General features: G+C 37.3%; 1 protein-coding gene across 1 annotated transcript in view; it reads right to left on the bottom strand.

Moving 5' to 3' along the window:
• PTPRZ1 (protein tyrosine phosphatase receptor type Z1) overlaps positions 1 to 23,499 on the bottom strand; it is a 183,983-nt gene that overhangs the window by 69,702 nt on the left and 90,782 nt on the right. Inside the window, exons 3-8 of the mRNA XM_049641742.1 lie at positions 22,454 to 22,633; positions 20,020 to 20,171; positions 16,796 to 16,891; positions 16,229 to 16,295; positions 2,270 to 2,427; positions 1,967 to 2,117 (exon numbers count right to left, since the gene is read on the bottom strand). Coding sequence (XP_049497699.1) covers positions 1,967 to 2,117; positions 2,270 to 2,427; positions 16,229 to 16,295; positions 16,796 to 16,891; positions 20,020 to 20,171; positions 22,454 to 22,633 — 804 coding nt within the window. The remainder of the gene's footprint in view (positions 1 to 1,966; positions 2,118 to 2,269; positions 2,428 to 16,228; positions 16,296 to 16,795; positions 16,892 to 20,019; positions 20,172 to 22,453; positions 22,634 to 23,499) is intronic.

The following is a 23,499-nucleotide window of genomic DNA, read 5'->3' as shown; positions in this document are numbered from 1 at the left end:
CTTCAGGGGATGTAACCTAGGAGAATGTGGTCTTGCTTCTTCAGGGGCTGTAACCTAGGAGAACGTGGCCTTCCTTCTTCAGGGGATGTCCAAGAGTTCAGTATGAGAGAAGGAAGCTAGTGGCAGGGAGTAAACGCTAAGACTCATAAGTGCTAAACGGGACCTACCATGTAATGATGAATGGTTTCGATTTTATTCTAAAAGCAATGGAGAGCGACTGAAGAGTTTTAATAAAATACAACTGACAAAAGTACATAACAAAAAAAATCACATTTATTTAATTTGTTATGTGGTACATTATATTTTCTAAAAGGAGATGGTTAAATCTAGTTTTTTTTTTTCCTAATCAATTGTCTATTATTTACCAGACAGAATGTTATAGTATTTAGTATTGCTGGTAGAAATGTAATGAGATTTCTTCCTTTGGGGGCAATTTAACTAGAAACTCATTGTCACGTTAAATGTAGCTATTCATCACTGTTGTCTTGGGCTCTATTTTGTTGTTGTTGTTAAAGGATAAGTAATTCTCACAAACGGTACATTAAAACATGTAATGTTTTTTTTTTTAATTTTTTTTTTTTAATGTTTTTATTTATTTTTGAGACAGAGAGAGACAGAGCATGAACAGGGGAGGGTCAGAGAGAGGGAGACACAGAATCTGAAACAGGCTCCAGGCTCTGAGCGGTCAGCACAGAGCCCGACGCGGGGCTCGAACTCACGGACCGCGAGATCATGACCTGAGCCGAAGTCGGCCGCTTAACCGACTGAGCCACCCAGGCGCCCCACATGTAATGTTTTTAAATAACATGCTTTTTTAATACTAATCTTCAAAAGAAGATGATTAGATTAATACTTTAGATGGCCAAAAATTCATTGTACAGCTGAAATCAAAGATGGCCATGTACTTGGAAATGTTTTAAGTCCCCAAAGCAAAGGCCACGTCACCTATTTCTTTCATTAACCAGTACACTATCAGTATAAACTGAAAAGGAAAAGTCAGTAGATGCATCTGATTATGTCCTCTGGACATTTTCAAAGGCTTCTGCCTGTTGTGTCAACTTCAAAAGACACAAAGGGCACTCTGGAGACTTTCCCCCTGGAGTCCTCTCCATTGCTTGGGTCGACAAACTTCTTTTCTCCCAAAGAAGGAAACCGGGGGGGAAAAACTCTCTTTGTATTCATTAATAATTCAGTGCATTTGCTTTCAATCCCTACTTCATGCTATGCTCTTGCCTTGGAGCTGCCAACACAGACGTGAGCACCTTAAAACCCAAATCACACACCAAGACTCCACTCAAATGTCATTCCCTCGCAGAGGCTCTTGACTACCCCAACTAGAAGTGATCTCCTCAAGCTCTGCACACCACGGCTTCTTAATCATTCATTTCCTAGAGCTCTTAGCACAGGCAAACACCATGAAGTGAATTTGGAAGTATGTATGTGGCTTTGCTATCTATTACCATGCGTTTTAAAAAAATCACTTTCGTTATTGAATCTCAGTTTTTCTCATCTGCAAAATGGGGTTATTCATGTGGGGAGGAACAGCTATTTTTTTTTAATTTTTTTTTCTTTTTTCAACGTTTTTTATTTATTTTTGGGACAGAGAGAGACAGAGCATGAACGGGGGAGGGGCAGAGAGAGAGGGAGACACAGAATCGGAAACAGGCTCCAGGCTCCGAGCCATCAGCCCAGAGCCTGACGCGGGGCTCGAACTCACAGACCGCGAGATCGTGACCTGGCTGAAGTTGGACGCTTAACCGACTGCGCCACCCAGGCGCCCTTAAATGCTATTTTATAAATGTGGTAATTGAGATTCAGAGAAGTTAAACAGCTTATCTAAAGTGACAAAGCTAATAATCAAATATTTCTAAATATCTAAGTCTTGTATATTTTCCATTATTCCACAATTAACCCCTACAACATAAAATCTGTAAAAGTAGTAGAAAAATTATATTTCAATACATACCTGTTTCATGAATCTCTTCCTTTCCAGTGTATGAGGAAAACACCTGCCTAGAGAATTTGTATTGTTGTTCTCGAAAATTATTTTGTAAGTAGTCCATCAGCATGACATAGCCAGACTGCTGCATTGTAAGAACTTCACAAAAAACAGCCAACTGGGGAAAAGATCATTTAACATATAATTTAACATATCTGATTCAAAGGCGTCTGTAAATGCTTTAAAATAGATATTCAGTAGTAAAGCTTAGAAACTAATTATTTTTAAATTGCTTTGAATGATTGCATTTGTTTGAATTTCCAAGATTACCTGGCTTTCAGAGATGCTAACTGTATCTTTAAAAATAATCCAGTCAACAGTGTCTGTGCAGGGAGGAGATGTCAATGAGCCATTGTAAGTGTAATATTTGTCAGTTGAGTTTGGCAGAAGGTTCAGCAATATGAAGGGATCTAATGCAGACTGTTTCCCTACAAAGTAACAACATATATCTCAGTTGGGATCTCAACACTGGAACTCAGCGGTTCAAAGCTTCTATGAAACAGAGACATATGGTTTGTTACAAATTTAATCAGAAATGAAATTTTAAGAATATTTTAGGTATATTTCAAAAATGGTGATAAAACCAACATATTCTGAATTTCCTTACATACACAACTACATAGGTTATACTAGTAAGATCCTGGAGAGATTATTTTACATATGAAAGATATTCAGAAATCATATAACCATCTTAACAGATACAGTAAAATCACTTGAGAAGACTTAATACCAGTTTGCGAAAAACAACAAAACCTTATTCTAGCGAAGATTATCTTCCAAAGCCTATAACAAACATTGTATTTAAGGATGACCGATTGGGAAAGCTTTCCCCTAGAGATAAAGAATGAGACAAAAACATCCTGCTATCACCACTTCTGATTAACACTGAATTGGAGGACTGGGCCAGTGCAATAAAGAAAAAAGTCATAAAGATTGGATATGAAGAAATGATACCGTCATATTTTGCAAATGCATGATTGTACATGTATGATATTGAATTTACAAACTATCAGAATTAGTAAATGCATTTAGTAAAGTCACTGCACATAAGACCCATATACAAAAATTAATTATATTGCTATGTACCAGTACGAAACAATAGAAAATGCAATTTAAAACAATATAACTCATAATAACAACACAATATCAAATACAGATAAATCTAACAAATGATGTGAACAACATCTATATTAAAAATTATAAAACTTTCTTGAGAGAATTAGGTAAAAATTAAAATTATGGGAAATTAAAATTATGGGAAATACCAAGTTCATGGGTTGGAAGAGTTAGTATTGTGCAGGTGTCGACTGCCCCCAAATTGATTTACGGAGTCAAATAATCTTATCAAAATCCCAGAGGCTTTTATACACATGTGTTTTATACAGCATGTGTTTACTGACATGCTGATTTAAAAATTTAAATGGAAATGAAAAGTTAAAACAATCTTGAACAATAACAGCTACTGTACGACTTTCATTACCAGGTAGGAAAACCGATTATATAAAACTATAGAAGTCATGATAGTGAAATATGCATGCAAAGACAGACAAAGGGAACAGTGAAAGAGAAAAGAGAACTCAGATCCATACATATATAGTCACTTTATGTATGTCACGTTTTTTCTTTAGGACAGGAAAAATTATTATGTAGTTGGAATGGACTGCCTTTGCAGTAAAGAGTGCTGTATCACTTGGATATCCTTACGGAAAAAAGTGAATCATGATTCCCTACTTCACATCTTAAGCACATGAGTTCTAAATAGATCTAGTAGATCTAGATTTAGTGGATCCAAATGTGAACAGGAGAGTAAAACTTTTAGAGGAAAACAGAAAATTCACTTTATAACCTTAAGGTAGGCTGAGATTTCTGAAATGGCACACAAAAATTGTTAATTATAAAGGGAAAAATGATAAATTTTAGTACATGATAATTAAGATCTATTTATCAATATTTACCTATTTATCAATAGTCACTATTAAGGGAATAAATGGTAAGAACAAAGGGTGGAAAGTATATTTTACATATATGTTGTGTGTGTGTATGTGTGTGTATATTATACCTTTTATCCAGAATAGAGAATTCCTTTAAAAATTTAGTAGAGCTTTCCTAAGAGGCATATTTGGCCTTGCAACTCTCAAACAATCCAATTATATCTGTCTCCATGAATGACCCCATTTTTGCTTTTGGACCTTTCCAACAGCACTTATCAACAGCCATTTAGCCTTTAGTGTACCTGCCCTCACTCATACAGGCAGCAATCTGCTTATCAGCAAGATCTGTGTCTAACTCATTTACCCATCCTAACTATCTAGCTCAATGCATGCCTGTCCTCTGTTCTTTCTAGTAGACTTATGTCACTAAGAAGTAGCCCCCGAGACCTATTTAATCTATTCTTAGTGAGATAGCACAGTGTAGAGCGGTAGTTTTGTCAGACGAGGTAGTTAGACAGACATGACAGGAAGGGGAAGTAGGAGGATGACGATGGGAAATTGCCAGAAACCACATGTCTCCACCCAGAGTCCACCCCATCTCCCTCAGACCAAGCCCTTGTGTGGTACACCACAGACCCATAAGCAGGAGATATGGGCTACAGGGACTGCCTTAACTTTGGAACATGTGCACTTAAGAAAGACTGTGTCACGACAAGCCTGAGAAACCAAGATGGCAGAACAGCATGGAAGTTTTTTGTGTGTCTCGCGCCCATGAAATACAGCCAGACCAACACTAAACCATCCTGTACACCTAGAAAACTGATCTGAGGATTAACACAACAATCTGCACAACCTGAACCACAGAACTCAACAGGTATGTGGCACAGAGAGGTGAACTTGGGGAGAGAGAAGCTGCAGCAGGCAGGGAGCCACTTTTGCAGGTGGAGAGAGGATGGAGATGGGGGGAGAATACTGGAAAAGCACCTCTCCCCAAAGGCAGCTGCAGAGAAAGTGGAAAAGTGGAAATAGCTACAGGGACTAAACTAAAAAGGGAGAAAGGAGAAAGGAGAGGGTTTAAATTCCATTAAGACTGTAAACAAGGGGAGCACAGAGTCTGCAGCTCTGCAGCTTGATACCTGGAGATGCTCTGCTGGGAAGGGCAAATCCCCAGGAGTGGAGTGGGGTCCGGGAGGTTCTTGGGCCACACAGGGAAAAGCAATTCCACTGCTGGAAGAACATTTGGTAGAGACTGTTGAGGCCACCTGGTCCCAGCAGACCCCAGAGAACGGTCACATTCGCTGGTGCTGGAACAAGGTCCTTAAGGGTGAAGCCTGGTGTCAGATGTGTGTTGTGATTTTCCATAATTCCTGAAATGTTGCTGCTACACTATCTCTCAAACTTTTTCTGGGGCGGGCTGGCACCTGGCTGCAGTCTCTGGGCTTCGGCAGCAGCACAGTAATGCAAACTTTCCTGGGTGTGGCTGGCATTCGGCCATTGCTCAGTGAGACCCCCCCCTGCAGAAGGGCAGAAAGGGTCAAAGCCACAGTCCTTCAGAAGTAAGGGGCGGTGGAAAACAGCCGCATCTGAGACAAAACTCAGGAGAGAGGTACTTCCTGGTGCTTGGCCACAGACAATGAAAAAGCGGGGAGTGGACAAAAGCTGAAGACAGAGGACGGGTTAGCAATTGATGATCCGGGAGAACAGAGTTCCAAAACTAGAGACTGGGTAGCTGGGTGACGCCATTTTCACCGCTCCCGCGCATGCACATATGCACCTATGAGCACCACAACACAACACCCCAGTAGGCTAGCAGCACCATCTAGTGGAGAATGGAGCCGTTACACAAAGCCCCGCCCAACTGGGCCAACCTCACTCTTCAAGAACACAAGTCTCACCCCCTGCTTAGTTTATAGACTAGAAAGCACTTCATAGTCTGACTTCTAGGGGAAAACAAAGTAATTTCAGTCCTATTTCAATCTGTTAGCAGGTCCATCTATTCAATTTTCTTTCTTTTTTTTCTCTTTTTCACTTCTTTTCTTTTTCTTGAATACAGAAAGAAAAAATTCATTTTTATTTTTAATTTTTATTAAAAATATTTTTCTTTAATTTTTATTACTTATTACTTATTTAATTACTTATTTAATTTTTTACTTTTGTGTAACTTTTCAAATTCAATTTTACTTGCATCATTTTATTTTAGTCTACTTCAGTATGTTAATTTTTTCAAATTTTCAAACGATTTCCTTTTTTTTTCTTTTCTTTTTTCTCTTTTTAGTTTCTTTTCTTGTTCTTGAATACAGAGGGAGAAAAACTTCATTTTTCTTTTCAATTTCTATTAAAAATGTTTTTCTTTAATTTTTATTTTTACTATATTTTTTACTTCTATGTAAACTTTTCCAAATTCTATTTTATTCCCATTGTTTTATTTTAGTCTACTACAGTGTATTCACTTTTTCAAATTTTTAAATGATTTTTTTTTCTCTTTTTTGTTTTCTTTTCTTCTTCAATACAGAAAGAGAAAAAATTCATTTTTATTTTTAATTTTTATTTAAAGCTTTTAAATTTTTTTCTACTATATTCTTCAGTTTCACGTAATTTTTTTCAAATTGTATTTTACTCCCATCATTTCATTTTAGTCTACTTCAGTGTATTCAATTTTTCAGATTCTCAAAAGATTTCCTTCCCCCCCCCGCCTTTTTTCTCTAATCTATCAAACCACTTTCAACATCCAGACCAAAACACACTCAGGATCTAGCATCATTTATTCATTTTTTTGTGTGTGTGTTTTCAATTTTTAAATTTTAATATTTTTTTAATTTTAATTCTTTAAATTTTAATTTTTCTACCTCATTAATTCTTTTTCTCCCTTCAAAATGACAAAATGAAGGAATTCACCTCCAAAGAAACAGCATGAAGAAACAACAGCCAGGGATTTAACCAACACAGATACAAGCAAGATGTCTGAACCAGAATTTAGAATCACGATAAAAAGAATACTAGAGGCAGTTGAAAATAGATTAGAATCCCTTTCTGTGGAGATAAAAGAAGTAAAAACTAGTCAGGATGAAAAAAAAAATGCTATCACTGAGCTGCAATCATGGATGGATGCCGTGGCGGCAAGGATGGATGAGGCAGAACAGAGAATCAGCGACATAGAGGACAAACTTATGGAGAATAATGAAGCAGAAAAAGAGGGAGATTAAAGCAAAAGAGCAGAGTCTAAGAATTAGAGAAATCAGTGACTCATTAAAAGGAAACAACATCAGAATCATAGGGGTCCCAGAAGAGGAAGGAAGAGAAATGGGGGTAGAAGGGTTATGTGAGCAAATCATAGCGGAAAACTTTCCTAACCTGGAGAAAGACACAGACATCAAAATACAGGAAGCACAGAGGATCCCCATTAGATTCAACAAAAACCGACCATCAACAAGGCATATCATAATCAAATTCACAAAATACGCAAGCAAGGAGAGAATCATGAAAGCAGCAAGGGAAAAAAAGTCGCTAACCTACAAGAGAAGACATATCAGGCTTGCAGCAGATTTATCCACAAAAACTTGCCAGGCCAGAAAGGAGTGGCAGGATATATCCAGTGTGCTGAATCAGAAAAATATGCAGCCAAGAATTCTTTATCCAGCAAAGCTGTCTTCAAAATAGAAGGAGAGATAAAAAGTTTCCCAGACAAACAAAAATTAAAGGAGTTGGTGACCACTAAACCAGCCCTGCAAGAAATGTTAAGGGGTACTCTCTGAGGGGAGAAAAGATGAAAAAAAAAATAATGTGTATATATATACCAAAAGCAACAAAAGATTAGAAAGGACCAGAAAACACCACCAGAAACTCCAACTCTACAAGCATCATAATGGCAATAAATTCATTACCTTTCAGTACTCACTCTAAACATCAATGGACTCAATGCTCCAATCAAAAGACATAGGGTAACAGAATGGAAAAGAAGACAAGATCCATCTATATGCTGTTTATAAGAGACCCACTTTAGACCTAAAGACACCTTCAGACTGAAAATAAGGGGATGGAGAACCATCTATCATGCTAATGGTCAACAAAAGAAAGTCAGAGTAGCCATACTTATATCAGACAATCTAGACTTTAAAATAAAGACTGTATCAAGAGATGCAGAAAGGCATTATATCATAATCAAGGGGTCTATCCACCAAAAAGACCTAACAATTGCAAACATTTATGTGCCAAATGAGAGAGCACTAAATATATAAAATCAATTACTCACAAACATAAACTCATCAATAGTAATACTATAATAGTAGGAGACTTCAACACCCCACTCACAGCAATGGACAGATCATCTAATCAAAAAACCAACAAGGAAACAATGGCTTTGAATGACACACTGGACCAGATGGACTTGACAGATATATTCATAACATTTCATCCTAAAGCAGCAGAATATACATTCTTCTCCAGTGCACACGGAACATTCTCCAGAATAGACCACATACTGGGACACAAAAAGATCGAGATCATACCATGCATATTTGCAAACCAAACATACTCAAAATCAACTACAAGAAAAAAATTTGGAAAGGTAACAAATACTTGGAGACCAAAGAACATCCTACTAAAGAATGAATGGGCTAACAAAGAAGTTAAAGAGGAAATTAAAAAGTATATGGAAGTCAATGAAAATGATAACACCACAGCCAAAAACCTCTGGGATGCAGCAAAGGCAGTCATAAGAGGAAAGTATATAGCATCCAGGCCTTCCTGAAGAAGGAAGAAAGATCTCACATACACAACCTAACCTTCCACCTTAAGAAGCTGTAAAAAGAACAGCAAATAAAACCCCAAACCAGCAGAAGAAAGAAAATAACAAAGATTAGCACAGAAACTAATGCTATGGAAACCAAAAAAAACAGTAGAACAGATCAATGAAACCGGAAGCTGGTTCTTTGAAATAACTAACAAAATTGATAAACCACTAACCAGTTTGATCAAACAGAAAAAGGAAAGAACCCAAATAAATAAAATCAAGAATGAAAGAGGAGAGATCACAACCAACACAGCAGAAATACAAACAACAAGAGAATATTATGAGCAATTATATGTCAATAAAATGGGCAATCTGGAAGAAATGGACAAATTCCTAGAAACACATACACTACCAAAACTGAAACAGGAAGAAACAGAAAATTTGAACAGACCCATAACCAGTAAGGAAATCGAATTAGTAATCAAAAATCTCCCAAAAAACAAGAGTCCAGGGACAGATGGCTTTCCAGGGGAATTCTACCAAACATTTAAGGAAGAGTTAGCACCTATTCACTTGAAATTGTTCCAAAAAATAGAAATGGAAGGAAAACTTCCAAACTCTTTCTATGAAGCCAGCATTACCTTGATTCCAAAACCAGACAGAGATCCTACTAAAAAGGAGAATTATAGACCAAATTCCCTGATGAACATGGATGCAAAAATCCTTAACAAGAAATTAGCCAACTGGATCCAACAATACATTTAAAAAAATTATTCACCACTACCAAGTGGGATTTATACCTAGGATGCAGGGCTGGTTCAATATCTGCAAAACAGTTAACATGATTCATCACATCAGTAAAAGAAAGGACAAGAACCATATGATCCTCTCAATAGATGCAGAGAAAGCATTTGACAAAATACAGCATCCTTTCTTGATAAAAACCCTCAAGAAAGTAGGGACAGAAGGAGCATACCTCGAGATCATAAAAGCCATATATGAACGACCCAACGCTAATATCCTCAATGGGGAAAAACTGACAGCTTTCCCCCTAAGGTCAGGAACAAGACAGGGATGTCCACTCTCACCACTATCATTCAACATAGTATTAGAAATCTTAGCCTCTGCACTCAGACAACACAAAGAAATAAAAGGCATCCAAATCAGCCAGGAGGAGGTCAAATTTTCACTCTTCGCAGATGACATGATACTCTCTATGTGGAAAACCCAAAAGATTCCACCAAAAACTGCTATAATTGATTCATGACTTCAGCAAAGTTGCGGGATATAAAATCAACACACAGAAATCGGTTGCATTCCTATACACCAACAATGAAGTGACAGAAAGAGAAATCAAGGAATCGATCCCATTTACAGTTGCACCAAAACCCATAAAATACCCAGGAATAAATCTAACCAAAGAGGTGAAAAATCTATACACTGAAAACTATAGAAAGTTTATGAAAGAAATTGAAGAAGACACAAAAAAATGGAAAAAGATTCCATGCTCCTGGATAGGAAGAACAAATATTGTTAAAATGTCGATATTACCCAAAGCAATCCACATATCCAATGCAATCCCTATCAAAATTAACACGAGCATTCTTCACACAGCTAGAACAAATAATCCTAAAATTTGTATGGAACCAGAAAAGACCCCGAATAGCCAAAGCAATCTTGAAAAAGAAAACCAAAGCAGGAGGCATCACAATCCTGGACTTCAAGCTATGCTACAAAGTTGTAATCATCAAGATAGTATGGTACTGGCACAAGAACAGACACTCAGATCAATGGAACAGAATAGAGAACCCAGAAATGGACCCACAAATGTATGGCCAACTCATCTTTGACAAAGCAGGAAAGAATATCCCATGGAATAAAGACAGTCTCTTCAGCAAGTGGTGCTGGGAAAACTGGACAGCGACATGCAAAAAACTGAACCTGCACCACTTTCTTACACTGTACACAAAAATAAACTCAAAATGGATGAAAGACCTCAATGTAAGACAGGAAGCCATCAAAATCCTCGAGGAGAAAGCAGGCAAAAACCTCTCTGACCTTGGCTGCAGCAACTTCTTATTCAACACGTCTCCGGACGCAAGGGAAACAAAAGCAAAAATGAACTACTGGGACCTCATCAAAATAAAAAGCTTCTGCACAGCGAAGGAAACAATCAGCAAAACTAAAAGGCAACTAACAGAATGGGAGGAGATATTCGCAAACAATATATCAGATAAAGGGTTAGTATCCAAAATCTATAAAGAACTGATCAAACTGAAAACCCAAAAAACAAATAATCCAGTGAAGAAATGGGCAAAAGACATGAAGAGACACTTCTCCAAAGAAGACATCCAGATGACCAACTGACACATGAAAGAATGCTCAACATCACTCATCATCAGGGAAATACAAATCAATACCACAATAAGATACCACCTCACACCTGTCAGAATGGCTAACATTAACAACTCAGCAACAACAGATGTTCGCGAGGATGCAGAGAAAGAGGATCTCTTTGCGTTGTTGGTGGCAATTCAAGCTGGTACAGCCACTCTGGAAAACAGTATGGAGGTTCCTCAAAAAACTAAAAATATAACTACTCTATGACCCAGCAATTGCACTACTGGGCATTTATCCACGGGATACAGGTATGCTGTTTCGAAGAGACACATGCACCCCCCCCATGTTTATAGCAGCACTATCAACAATAGCCAAAGTATGGAAAAAGCCCAGATGTCCATCGATGGATGAATGGAAAAGGAGGTGTGGTATATATATACAATGGAGTATTACTCGGCAATCAAAAAGAACGAAATCTTGCCATTTGCAACTACGTGGATGGAACTGGAGAGTGTTATGTTAAGTGAAATGAGTCAGTCAGAGAAAGACAAAAAATCCTATGACTTCACTCATATGAGGACTTTAAGAGACAAAACAGATGAACATAAGGGAAGGAAAACAAAAATAATATAAAAACAGGGAGGGGGACAAAATATAAGAGACTCATAAATATGGAGAACAAACTGAGGGTTATGGGGGGGGGGTTGTGGGAGGGGGGATGGGCTAAATGGGTAAGGGGTATTAAGGAATCTACTCCTGAAATCATTGTTGCACTCTATGCTAATTTGGATGTAAATTTTAAAAAACAAAAAATAAAATTAAAAAAAACAAAAAGACTGTGTCACTAGCAGCCTTGAGGCTATTATAATATCATAAAAGCCATATATGAATGTAAACGCCATATACGAATTAAAATATCATTAGCATTGCAGTCAGGGCCCGCCCCCCAAGGGGTTGCACTTAGGCCCTCCTGGGAAAATGACTAGGACAAACTTGCAGCAAAAGTTGGAGGGGAGGAAACCAAGGCAGTTCCAAGGGTGGAGTGAGAATGAGGAGATGGGAGGGAGGGGAACAAATAACTCCTCATAAAGGAACACAATGAGGAACTCGGTGCTTTGCCACCTATCCTTGGGTCAGCCTGCTCCTCTGTCACTGGAGTGTACTATCACTTTTTGCTAAAAGAAAAAAAAAAGCCTTTGCAACATTAACTCTCTATCAGGTCTTTCAACTGAATTCTTTGAGAAGACAAGAACTGAGGAATTCCATAATCTAGGGCCTGGTAGTAGTTTCACCCCTTATTTGAATAATCTGGGGAGCTTTAAAAAAAATAGCAGTATTGCAGGCCCCACCCTAGCCCACTTGAACTTAAATCTCTAGTAATAGGGCATCTACATTTTCAAGACAGCATCCCCAGGTTATTCGAACATGCAGCCCGCATTGAAAATCCAAAGCAGAGTGAAGTCTTTGCAAGATGTTAGTATTTTGAACCCACTTTCTACATTATAAAATAAAATGACCAACCCAGATTATTTTCATAGTGTATTCTGGCTTTAAACTCTATGAAGACTGGACATATCCAGAAAGCCTCAAAGAAAAAAATTTGTTTAAAAATTAAATTATTGAATGTTAATTTTTCTACAATGCAGAAACTTTTGAAGGAAGGAGGGACTGTGGTAATAATTAAAGTTATAGACAACTGCTTCCATTCTGAATTTAAGACTGACTGTTAGAAATGAAAATCTGCTTGACCGAACAGATAGTCTTGTGTATATACAACCTAAATCTAGTTTTAATCTGTTAAAGAATGCAAGTTATGCTTGGTTTAATGTATTAATTAGTAATTTCTAAAAGTATGTCTTCTTCTCTAATATCAAGATGAAATGATTAGAATTTAGACTTGGATTCAAGTTCTCTGAAACTGAGGAAAATCTTTTTATATGTGAGTGTTTCCCATTTTCAGATTTATGCTTTTATTAACTGAAAAATTTTTGAGTCCATAACCTCCTTCTTAATCATCAATGGGCTACAATTGCTTCTTTTTTTCTGAAGGCAAAATTTATCTTACAAATGTTCTCTGGAAATGTGGATGTGCAGAATACTAATTAAGTAAGGAGGCAAACACTGACTCACTGCTAAATTAGGTGGGAAATGAAATGACACCAGGAGAGCTACAGGCCAGAAAAGGAAGAAAAGAAGTGAGATCTGAATAGGGATGGTGAAATAGAGAATTTTCTTGAAATGCTAACTGTTTTGTACCTTATTTTAAAAACATTTAGAGGGGTGCCTGGGTGGCTCAGTTGGTTAAACATCTCACTCTTGGTTTGGGCTGAGGTCATGATCTCACGGTTTGACGGTTTGAACTCCAAGTTGGGCTCTGTGCTGACAGCACGGAGTCAGCTTGGGACTTTCTCTCTCCCTGTCTCTCTGCCCTTCCCCTGTGCTCTCTCTCTCTCTCTAACTTAAAAAAATAAAAATGTTATTTATATACATGTCCTAAATTTCTGTCTTGGATATCACAGGACTTTTCAACTACAGTAGCACTCTTCTTTCTTTTTTTTTTTCCTTTTCTTTGTTTAATGTTTATTTATTTTAGAGACAGAGAGAGAGAGACAGAACATGAATAGGGGAGGGGCAGAGAGAGAAGGAGACACAGAATCTGAAGCAAGCTCCAGGCTCTGAGCTGTCAGCACAGAGCCTGATGTGGGGTTCAAACTCACGAACCGAGAGTTCATGACCCAAGCCAAAGTCAGATGCTCAACCCACTGAAGCATCCAGGCACCCCAGAGCTCTTCAATTAGACAACCATCTTTTGAGAAAATTGGAATAAGGCGATTTTTTGAGTATGTGTCTAGCAAAAGCATTTGCTTCATCTGAATCACCTCATTATTGTTAACACAAGCAAGAATCACACCTGAGTCAATGCTGCTGTAGTTGTGATCATTCATTCAGTCATTATTCATTTAGGCACATATCGGTGAGCAACCAATCAGATGCTCCCCTTCTGTAGGAGGGTGACAGCAAGAGGGGGAGGATAAGTAGGGAGAGAGATAAGGAGATAGACAAAGACCACAATAGGGTCAAAAGAAAGGCAGGAATGAGGGAAGGAAAGGGAAACGGGTTCTTTCATCTTTTCGAGAGGAATACAGGAAATGAGTCATCAGCCCACATTGGACTAAGATAGATTTTATAATCTTGATGATGGTTGAAAGTGTTGTTTCGTGAATAACTAACATCATATAAAGAATATGGAGCAGGATTTGGGAGCTGAGCTTCAGTTGCAGAGTCTCTGTCCACAGACAAGCGCTGCCTTCAGTCCTCTAGGTTCTCAGCAACAATGGCTAAGAGCCAGTGTTGGGGAGCCTCTCGTGTATTGGGTACTAGGGGGTTTTCTAGACTCTGAAATAGATTTAATCTAAGAATTCTCAAAATAGAAACATTTACCTTTAGGAGGACTTTACTTATTTAGTTTGTACAGATCATATCTAACAACCATTCAAATCAAATTGACCCGTTTCATATCTGTCCTGAAACATAACTCATACAAATCGTCACAGTGTAGTGGAACAAACTTTGTGGACACACCTGGATCGAGATTCTGGCCCTACCACTTACCAACTGAATCAGCTTAGGTGTCCTTGCCGAATATATGGAAAGAATTACGAATCCAGTGGGTGAGTTGATGCACATGGAGGACTTTATTTTTCGGTAAAAGAGGAGGGAAGAAGTCAGTGCACAAGTAGCAGGATAGAGAGAAAGAAAACAGAGTAATGGAGGGCAGATCGGGATGTGTTTCCAGGCAGCCAGGGAGACTATCGGTTCTGCTTCCAAATTAAGAGCCAGGATACGGCCAGAATAGTGCTGCTGGGAATCCATGTTCTCGAGGAGGCTATTATGTGGCAGCAGCAGCTGTGAGGAAGCACCTCCCTCAACGGCTTATGGATAATAACTATATTGAAAAGTAAACTTTAGCCAAAGAACATGGGCAAATTGGTTCTTACACTGATAGGATCCTCGTATGAACTTGCTAGAGAGCCCCAGAAATAACTGAAGAAGCATCCAGAAAAAGAGGCCAGAATACCACAGCGACACAAGTCAGGACTAACAACCCAGTGTTAAGACCACTCTTGTTGGCCCCACAGGCTGACATAAGGCCTGGGAACATTTGGAGTTCATGTTTTATACAAGTTTCAGTGTAGGAATTCAAACTAGCTGCCTTCTTTCAGTCTGAATAAAATCCACTTTCTGACTAAACGAGGGAAAAATTGTGTGGCTTGTGGCATTCGATGTTGAATTTTGCGATCTAGGTGGATAGAGGGAGATAACTTCATCTTGTGTTTGATTGCACCTTTTGGAAAGAACACGAAAACAAAAAAAAAAAAACAAAACAATGAAAGCTGCACTGCATGAGTTCACATATTCCTGACTTCTGAAAAGTTCTGTCACTTAAGGCCCTCACATGTGATTGACAAATATGAATCAATCCAAGGCCCAGCTTTTGCTTTCAAAAAGGATCTATATGAATTTTGTTCCTGATTTCAAGATTTTGCGGCTTCCCAGAGAGAAATAATCCTTATTTTGTTGATAACTCAGGGCAGCATTAATCTCTTGCGTGTGGATGCTTACTAAAAATACAATAATAATAACAGGTTTGCTGTCTCTTGCAGATGTTGTTACAAGCATTTGCTGTGACAAATGACAAGATCCATGAGCTAGCAGGCAGAACAGTGAAACATACGGCATCTTTTTCTATGTTAAGTGTTTGCCTTCTTCCAAAAACCTTGTCATACTGGTAAAGGACCTATCAAGGAAACCACCAGGGAATAAATTTTAAGTTGAGTAAAATTGTCTTTTCACTTAAAAACATGACTTTTATAACACTAGCTGGTTTCAGATTATAAATCAGAGTCTTTAACAAATGTACAATGCAGACAGAATAGAGATATACATTTCAAATGCATGACATAATTAGATTATTTTCAAGAATAAAATTAGAAAACTTTAACTTCCTACTTATATTAACAGTTTGTGATTTTTTATATGACAAAAATTTCAGATAAAATGTTCTTTAGTGAGACATGTATAAATCATCAAGTGTAAGAATTGGAAGATTGCTCCTTTTTGAAAAGGTCTTTCCTTCTTCTTTGGAGCAAGTGACTTTTGTAATATTATAAAAATTCATATGCATCCAAAGTACAATCTAGAAGAAAACGATTTCTCCAAATAGCTTACCAAAACGACTAACTCTCTCGACTCCATCAATAATTGCTTTGTAATCCAAGTTTTCTTCTGTTCCAATCTATTAAAGAAGAATGACATTCTAAGAATGGGATAAAATATTTGATTAACTCTTCAATAAAATGAAAAGATAAGTGAAATCCATTTTAAGTATCCAAATGCAATGTTCTCCAAATGCATACTTCCTTTTTTTTTTTACAGCAAGACAAAAACAAATAAAACAGACAAAAAACCAGCTACCTTTTAAATTTTCCACTGAGAAAAGTACGCTTTAAAATGTTGATTCCCAGTCACTGCTGTATTATTATGATGCTTTGCATGCACACAAATCTGCTCACAGAACAGGCTACTCCAGCTGGAAGTGATGCACCCCATTAATGAACGCAAGAGTTCCCTTTTAAACACCCCAGCCAAGGGGTTGTTCTATTTGCAAATGATCACCAGTTAGCATCCCACTTGCAAGCTCTTCAATTTGTTAAAAAGCATGCTTTGATATGTCACATCAATTACTTCAGGGGATTAAAGAATTAAGGTAGTGTTAAATCTATGTATAATGATTACCTCAAATAAAATGGATAAAGCCCTTAACTTCCCTTTTCCTTTTACCGCTTCCTCAAAACTTGAAAATCGGTCTGCATCAAAGCCATAGATTTGCATCTATAAAGGTAACAATGACAGCTTTATTATATACAAAGACATCACAAAAGTCACCAGAGAAACAATAAAATAATTTACTGATTCAGTATACTATTTGAAAAATTCTGTAAACTGTATAATTCAATACTCTGTACAGTTTCAAGATATTTTATCAATTACGTGTATATACAACTGCATTTACTCTCACGATTACCATCCTTCAGTAAGGAAAGAAGCACAAAGTTAGATACATCTAGGATGGAAATGACCACCTTGAGATTACTAGATAATACTGAGGTAATAATATACTAGAATAATTATCAAATGGAATAAATTATCAAGTATTATTTTAGCTGTTTTCTGGAATCCTTTCAAATATCGTTTCATTCTTGACTGGACGTGCCTTTCTTGTTACCTTTTTTGGACATTATCATACTATGCTCTAATAATGGTGAACTCTCAAGGACCTTCTGCTTCTCCATACAAACTACCGAAAAGAATTTTAAGTTCCCTGTTTTAAGGGTCCTCTTCTGCTGCCAGGCAATATTCCTTGTTAATTTCGACTTCAGCCTCTGCATTTGTTGACAACGGCTTCTACTCTCACTTGCAATTTGGTGCTCCCCATGTCACCATCTCAGAAATCAGGTAACTTAGCTAGTTTAGACAAATAATTCTGGGAAGAGCAGAAAGCCTCTGTGAAGACTAATGCTTGGTTAGGGCTACGACTGGAGAAACAGCAGGTGTGGGTGGAGGATGGCAGTGGCCCCTGCCTCAGGTTATGACCACAAAGCCTTTGAGGATTGCTAAACTGACTCCTGTAGGATGAACAGCTTAAAAACTGGTGGGTGAAAAGGAGGGGCAGGCAGCGGCCACACCAGGAAGGTCTGTGAAGCAGTCCCAGCCCTTTGCTCCGGAGAGCAATAGAGAATCCTTGGTGTACTTCACCTAACAGGGATTGGGGGGCAGCAGGGCTGGGGGGAAGAGGGTGAAGAGTGGAAAAGATTCAGACTAGAGAGAGGGAGGGGCACCTAGGTGGCTCAGTTCGTTAAGCATTTAAACGGCCAACTCTTGATTTCGGCTCAGGTCGTGATCTCAGAGTGACTGAGATGGAGCCGTGAGTCGGGGCTCCAGGTCATTGTGGAGCCTGCTTGGGATTCTCTCTCTCCCCCTCTCTCTCTGCCCCTCCCCTGCTCCTGTGCATGCTCTCTCTCTCCTCTGTCTCTCTTTCTCTCTCTCAAGACAAGTAAACATTAAAAAAAAATAAAAATAAATTAAAAAAAAGACGAGAGAGGGAGACCAGTTCAGGAACATTTAATACTCCAGCTAATAAACAAAGGTGGTTGAGCTCTTTTCTGCCCTCCCACATCACGCAGGGGCAGAATCGAGAAGACTTCATGGTTGGATGCAAGAGACCAGGAAAAAAAGACCAAGTCAAGGATGCTCCTGGGTTTCCCTGCTTGCACAATTACATGGAGAGAGTTTTAAAAAGGCAAGCAACAAACAAACAAGCCATCAGAGAGGGAACTCAAGGGCTTTCTAAATAAGGAAAATACTTGAAGCTTAGTGCACAGACTCTATATCATTTATTTTGCTATTTCAGGGCTTTTGTTGCTGTTAGGGTCTTTCTTGATTTTCCACTTTGCTCTAAATAGTGTTGTGACAGGGCTAAACTCTCCAAATTGAGAATGTTATGTGTTTAATAAATTGGCTTTCATTTCTTCCACAAACCAAATTTGATAAATGTGCTCTTCCTTAAGGATATTTAATATACTTTGAAAAACACAAATTTATAAGCTATGAATTAGAATATGATTATCCATAGCAAGATATTTTTAGTCCTTTAAAAGATAACTCACTCATCTTATTTTTATTATCAATAACTATTTTGACTATAAAAGTAATAGAGTTCTGTTATAAGTAATTTTAAAAATATGGGAATTTTAAAGGAGAAAAGCAAGGTACTTATTATGCCATCACCCATGGAAAACCCCTGCTCGTGTCTCCTTGGTTTCCCTCAGTTATTTTTATAACAGTAATAATTCCTTCTCTTATTTAATCTTCATAATAACTTCATAAGGCAGGTGTTACTACTCTTATATCAGATTTGGAGGGGAGACATGGAAGCTTAGGTAAATTAAATATTTGTATAACGTCGTGTCTATAACTCATATCTAAATGGTGAAGTCAGTATTCAAACCTAGTCCATCTGATTCAGACTCTGGGCCCTCAGTCACTATTAAGTTAGTTTTCATGTTTTACAAAATCGAGTAATAATACTGCATATACTATTTTATATTTTGCTTTTAAAAAGCATTAAAAAAGGAAAACCCATTAATATCTTATGATGAACCTTTTTTGTGTGTAAATAAATCATTCAAACACATGGTTTTACAAGATCTGTAATACTCCATCATAATGTATTTAATCATTTCCTTTCAACTTTTTATTATTGTAAATAAACCTTTGCACATACATTTTTGAGCATGTCTTTATTTTTTAGACTAAACTGTTAAAGGGGAAATGGTAGGTATTGGGATTGAAACATTTAAAGTTCCAGATACAGGGGCGCCTGGCTGGCTCAGTCAGTAGACTGTGCAGCTCTTGACCTTGGGGTTGTGAGTTCAAGCCCCACACTGGGCGTAGAGATTGCTTAAATAAATAAACTTAAAAATAAAACCTTTCAAAGTTCTGGATAAAAAGAAGCAAACTGCTTCCCAGTCTACCAATTTATACTCTCTCCAGACATGTATGAAAGTGTTTATTTTACTGCATACTCATTATTTATTATATTTATGTTTCCAATTTTAAAACTGAAAATGTTCTCACTCTATTTTACGTTTCTTTGCTTCTCCAGTAAATTGACAAAATTTGCCCCTTTTTTCCTCCTGAGTTGTGGAAGGAAATTTGTTTATTGGTTTACACATCAACGTTTGTTGGTCGTCCTAGTGTGGCACTCTGGGTTGACAGAAAGTGGAAAATCAAACGTGAGTGTGACGGAGCTTAGTCCAGTGAGGAAGGCAGATATTAACCAAGTAAAATACAACTGTATAAATTATAAAATCTGACTGTAAGTTAACCAAATTATATGCTAACTGAAATCTCAATGATTTCGGAAAACGAACTAGGAACCAGTGGAACCAGTGACTTACCTCAAGTGGAAATTTTTGTCCTTCTAAACTATGCTCCGATCCATCAGAAGACATATTGCATTTTCCCCAGTGAAAAGTTATCTTGCTTGCTTTGAACACCATTTCGGAAACTCCTCCACTGAGCCAGTAGTCATTAGTGAGATTAATTTCCACTTAAAAAAAAAAAAAAAAGCACACACATGCACAAAATTGCACCTATGTTTCTGCAAATCAAAATTACAAACTTTAAATTTTTTCTATCAAACGTACATTAAGAGAATCATTTATTTGATAAATTAAAAACAATTCAGTCACCATTTGAAGCTGAACTTGTTACTCTGCAAAATACACTTGATGTATCTTATTGCCACAAATACAAACTAAAGCAAAGACCTTAACTACTGTATGGCTCTTATAGCAGAAGACAGCCAGTCCTCTGCCCTGTTCATTTGGTGTCCTGAGCTTGCCATTTCCCCAGGGGCCTGCTTTCCTAAGGCATTTTAGGGTAGTGAGGGGACAGAGCAAATGGAGAAGGAACAGAGGAGTGGAGAAGAAAAGTCTTCTCTTGGGAGTGCCCCCCACCTTCTCACTTTTAGCTCTTTCTACTCCTTATCAGGCAAGTGTTTTTGTCCCATCTCCTTATCCCTGCAAGCAAGCATCATACCAGGTTTCATCAGGCTTCAGAATTCCTGTCCTCCACTGTGGCAAGGAAGGTGGGAAATCCATTCCCACTGAAGGGGTTTTAGCCATCTGATGTTGGAACCCCGAGTAGCAACTCAGAATCCTAAACTCTCCTATTTGAGTTCCACAGCAGATTATTGGAACTCTATTTTACAAATGGTCTGAAGATTAATGATTCTTTTGAGAGCTTTATGTAAGATTTTAATGTCTCTCAATCAGATTTAAATAGTCTTTGTTCCATGAGGCAGAAACCAATGTTTGCATTAGGGACCCAATCCAACATCTTGGCCAGCGAGCTAGAGATATAAACTTCCATTAATAATAGTAACAACAACAAGAATAGTATCAATAATGCTCAACATTTATGTATCACTTACAATGTGCTATGCATTACACTGAGTACTTTACGTGTGTTAAACATTTGATTTTTACACAACCTCACACAATGAAGGAAGGAAATATCATTATAAGGAAATTGAATCACAGACAGTTCAAATAACTTGCTAAAGGTTCCACACTTAAAGGTTCCACTTTAAGGAGCCAGTAGTGAACCTAAAAAGCGTGGCTCTAAAGATCAAGTGCTTGACCACACTTCACTAAGAAAAATAAAGCAGGGGTGCCTGGCTGGCTCAGTCAGTAGAACATTGTAACTCTTGGCTTCAGGGTTGTGAATTTGAGCCCTACATGGGGTGTAGAGAGAACTTAAAAATAAAGTCTTAAAAAAAAAGAAAGAAAGCAGAGGCTACATGCTTTATTTCTTTGTAACATTCTTCAAACCTAGTAATGAAAATGTTGAGATTTGGGATAATATGCTTTTGTGTATTTAATTAATATCTTATATAATAATTTTATTAAAAACTTATTAATTAAGATATACCTACTGAATGCTTATTATATATCAGGAACTGATACAGTAAAATTCTTACCCTCATGGGACTTAAAATTAAATTACTACATTCAAATTACCAAAATATCAAGAATACAGAAAAAATTCACTAATGATAAAACCATCCCAACATAGCTACTATTATAATTTACAATATTTTTTTCTTATGACTATGTTTGTTTTTATATAATTTCTTGATATACATACAATTTTGTTTAAAATATAATTATCAGAAAAGGAAGGCTATTTACTTTGAAAACTATTAGTTTGTCTCTCTATTGTTTACTGGAATTTTTCATGGTATTATATTTTGCATGTTTAGAAAAAAGGACAGTCTTTAAAAAAAGCATTTAGAGAGTGCTTCCTAAAGATAGTATATAACTTTAAACTTTCTATCTAGAAGCACTAGTAATTTCTTTTCTTAAAATTCAATTATAGTTGATTGCTTTTTTGTATCCCAATATTCAATGTAGCATGAAGCTAAGCAGACAAGAGCAAACAGAGTGTCCAAGAAAAGGAAATTCTGATTAACTAAGTAATTAACCAGCGATGGAGTTATAAAATTACATCAGTTATATATTGCATTATCTTTATCATTTCTTCTGGTGGAGGCATCAATTCTCTTTCTATTATTGGAGAACATGATGTGATGACTTTGGTCATTTTATTTTTTGTACACATTTTCAAAATGGTATCTAAACTTCCAATTTACTGTGTTCTATTTGGTTTCTTCTGCCTATAGTTTCTGTGCATTTACAGTACATTATACTTTATACAAAGAAGATGAAATGAAATAAAATGAAAATGAAAATAAAATGAAACTGACATAAACATACTCTAAGCCCAATAAACATATTAAAGTCACAAACAAAATGCAAACAATTTTACCTGTTTTCCCAGTGTTATGAATGAATGTGTTTTCCAAGGATGTTTTATCCCAACCCTGGAATTTAAGTTTTTTAAGATTCACATTGACTTGGGTAAGATCTTCATCAATATTGATAGGAGACTGTTTGGGGCTACTACATGTTGGATATTTCTTTCCCCAGTTTTTTTGATTCAGGGCTCCTAGGGAAGTGAAAGGGTAAGAAATTAGTTCTTAAATTACTATGCAAAATTTAAATTTTATATTATAAAGTAATTAATACATTACATAAAAATAGAAACAATAGTAGAAAAAACTGGAATATCTTTGAGTCACTGCATACAACAATTATGCCCAGGTGTGGATTCTGGGCTTTCCTATAGCACACTATGAAAAGAGGCCTATACAATAGCCACATCGAGTTCAGTGTTCAACAATGGCTTTGCTTAGCCATCATACTCGTCCAAATCAACAGAAAGCCTAACTGCCATGTCAGGTAGTCAATCTGAGCCCAGGTTCCAGGTTGAAAGGTGTCCAGATGACAGGTGCTAAATTCTTGACTTCCTCAGCACTCTCCATGGGGGTAGTTCTCTTTAGACCTACTGTCTGTCACTCCTGCCACTGAATGATCTCGTTTAATTTTCATCTGCTCAAGGTCTGATGTATAAAAACATAATCACATGCTTTCCTTGAAATATCTCCTCTCTGTCACTTTTTTGGGGGGAGTCATAAAGCTTAGTAAGTTTTATTGCTTAACAACGAGAAACAGAAAACAGTCTTTCTATAAAGATTTCGCCTACAGTGAAGTGAATTTCCAGCTGTTCCACAGAGTGAACGGTCCTCTAAAGCAAAACTGTCCTGGGCTGCTTTTATTTCACCCCTACCTGAAACCATGAACCATCTCTCGTAACCTTATTCCTCTGGACATTACCTTCGCTACAGCCCAAGCAGCACCAAGAACGGGTATGTTTTATTTTAAAATCATCAACTTTTCTCTCTACATTTCTGCAGCTAGCCCAAGAGCAGGGTGGAAGCACCATTTTCAGCTTCTCTCCTTTCAAATGCGTCA

This window comes from Panthera uncia, chromosome A2 (assembly GCF_023721935.1).
Source record: "Panthera uncia isolate 11264 chromosome A2, Puncia_PCG_1.0, whole genome shotgun sequence".
NCBI classification, from domain to species: Eukaryota; Metazoa; Chordata; class Mammalia; order Carnivora; family Felidae; genus Panthera; species Panthera uncia.
Note: the sequence above shows the minus strand (reverse complement) of the source record. Positions and strands in the feature narration are given on the sequence as shown.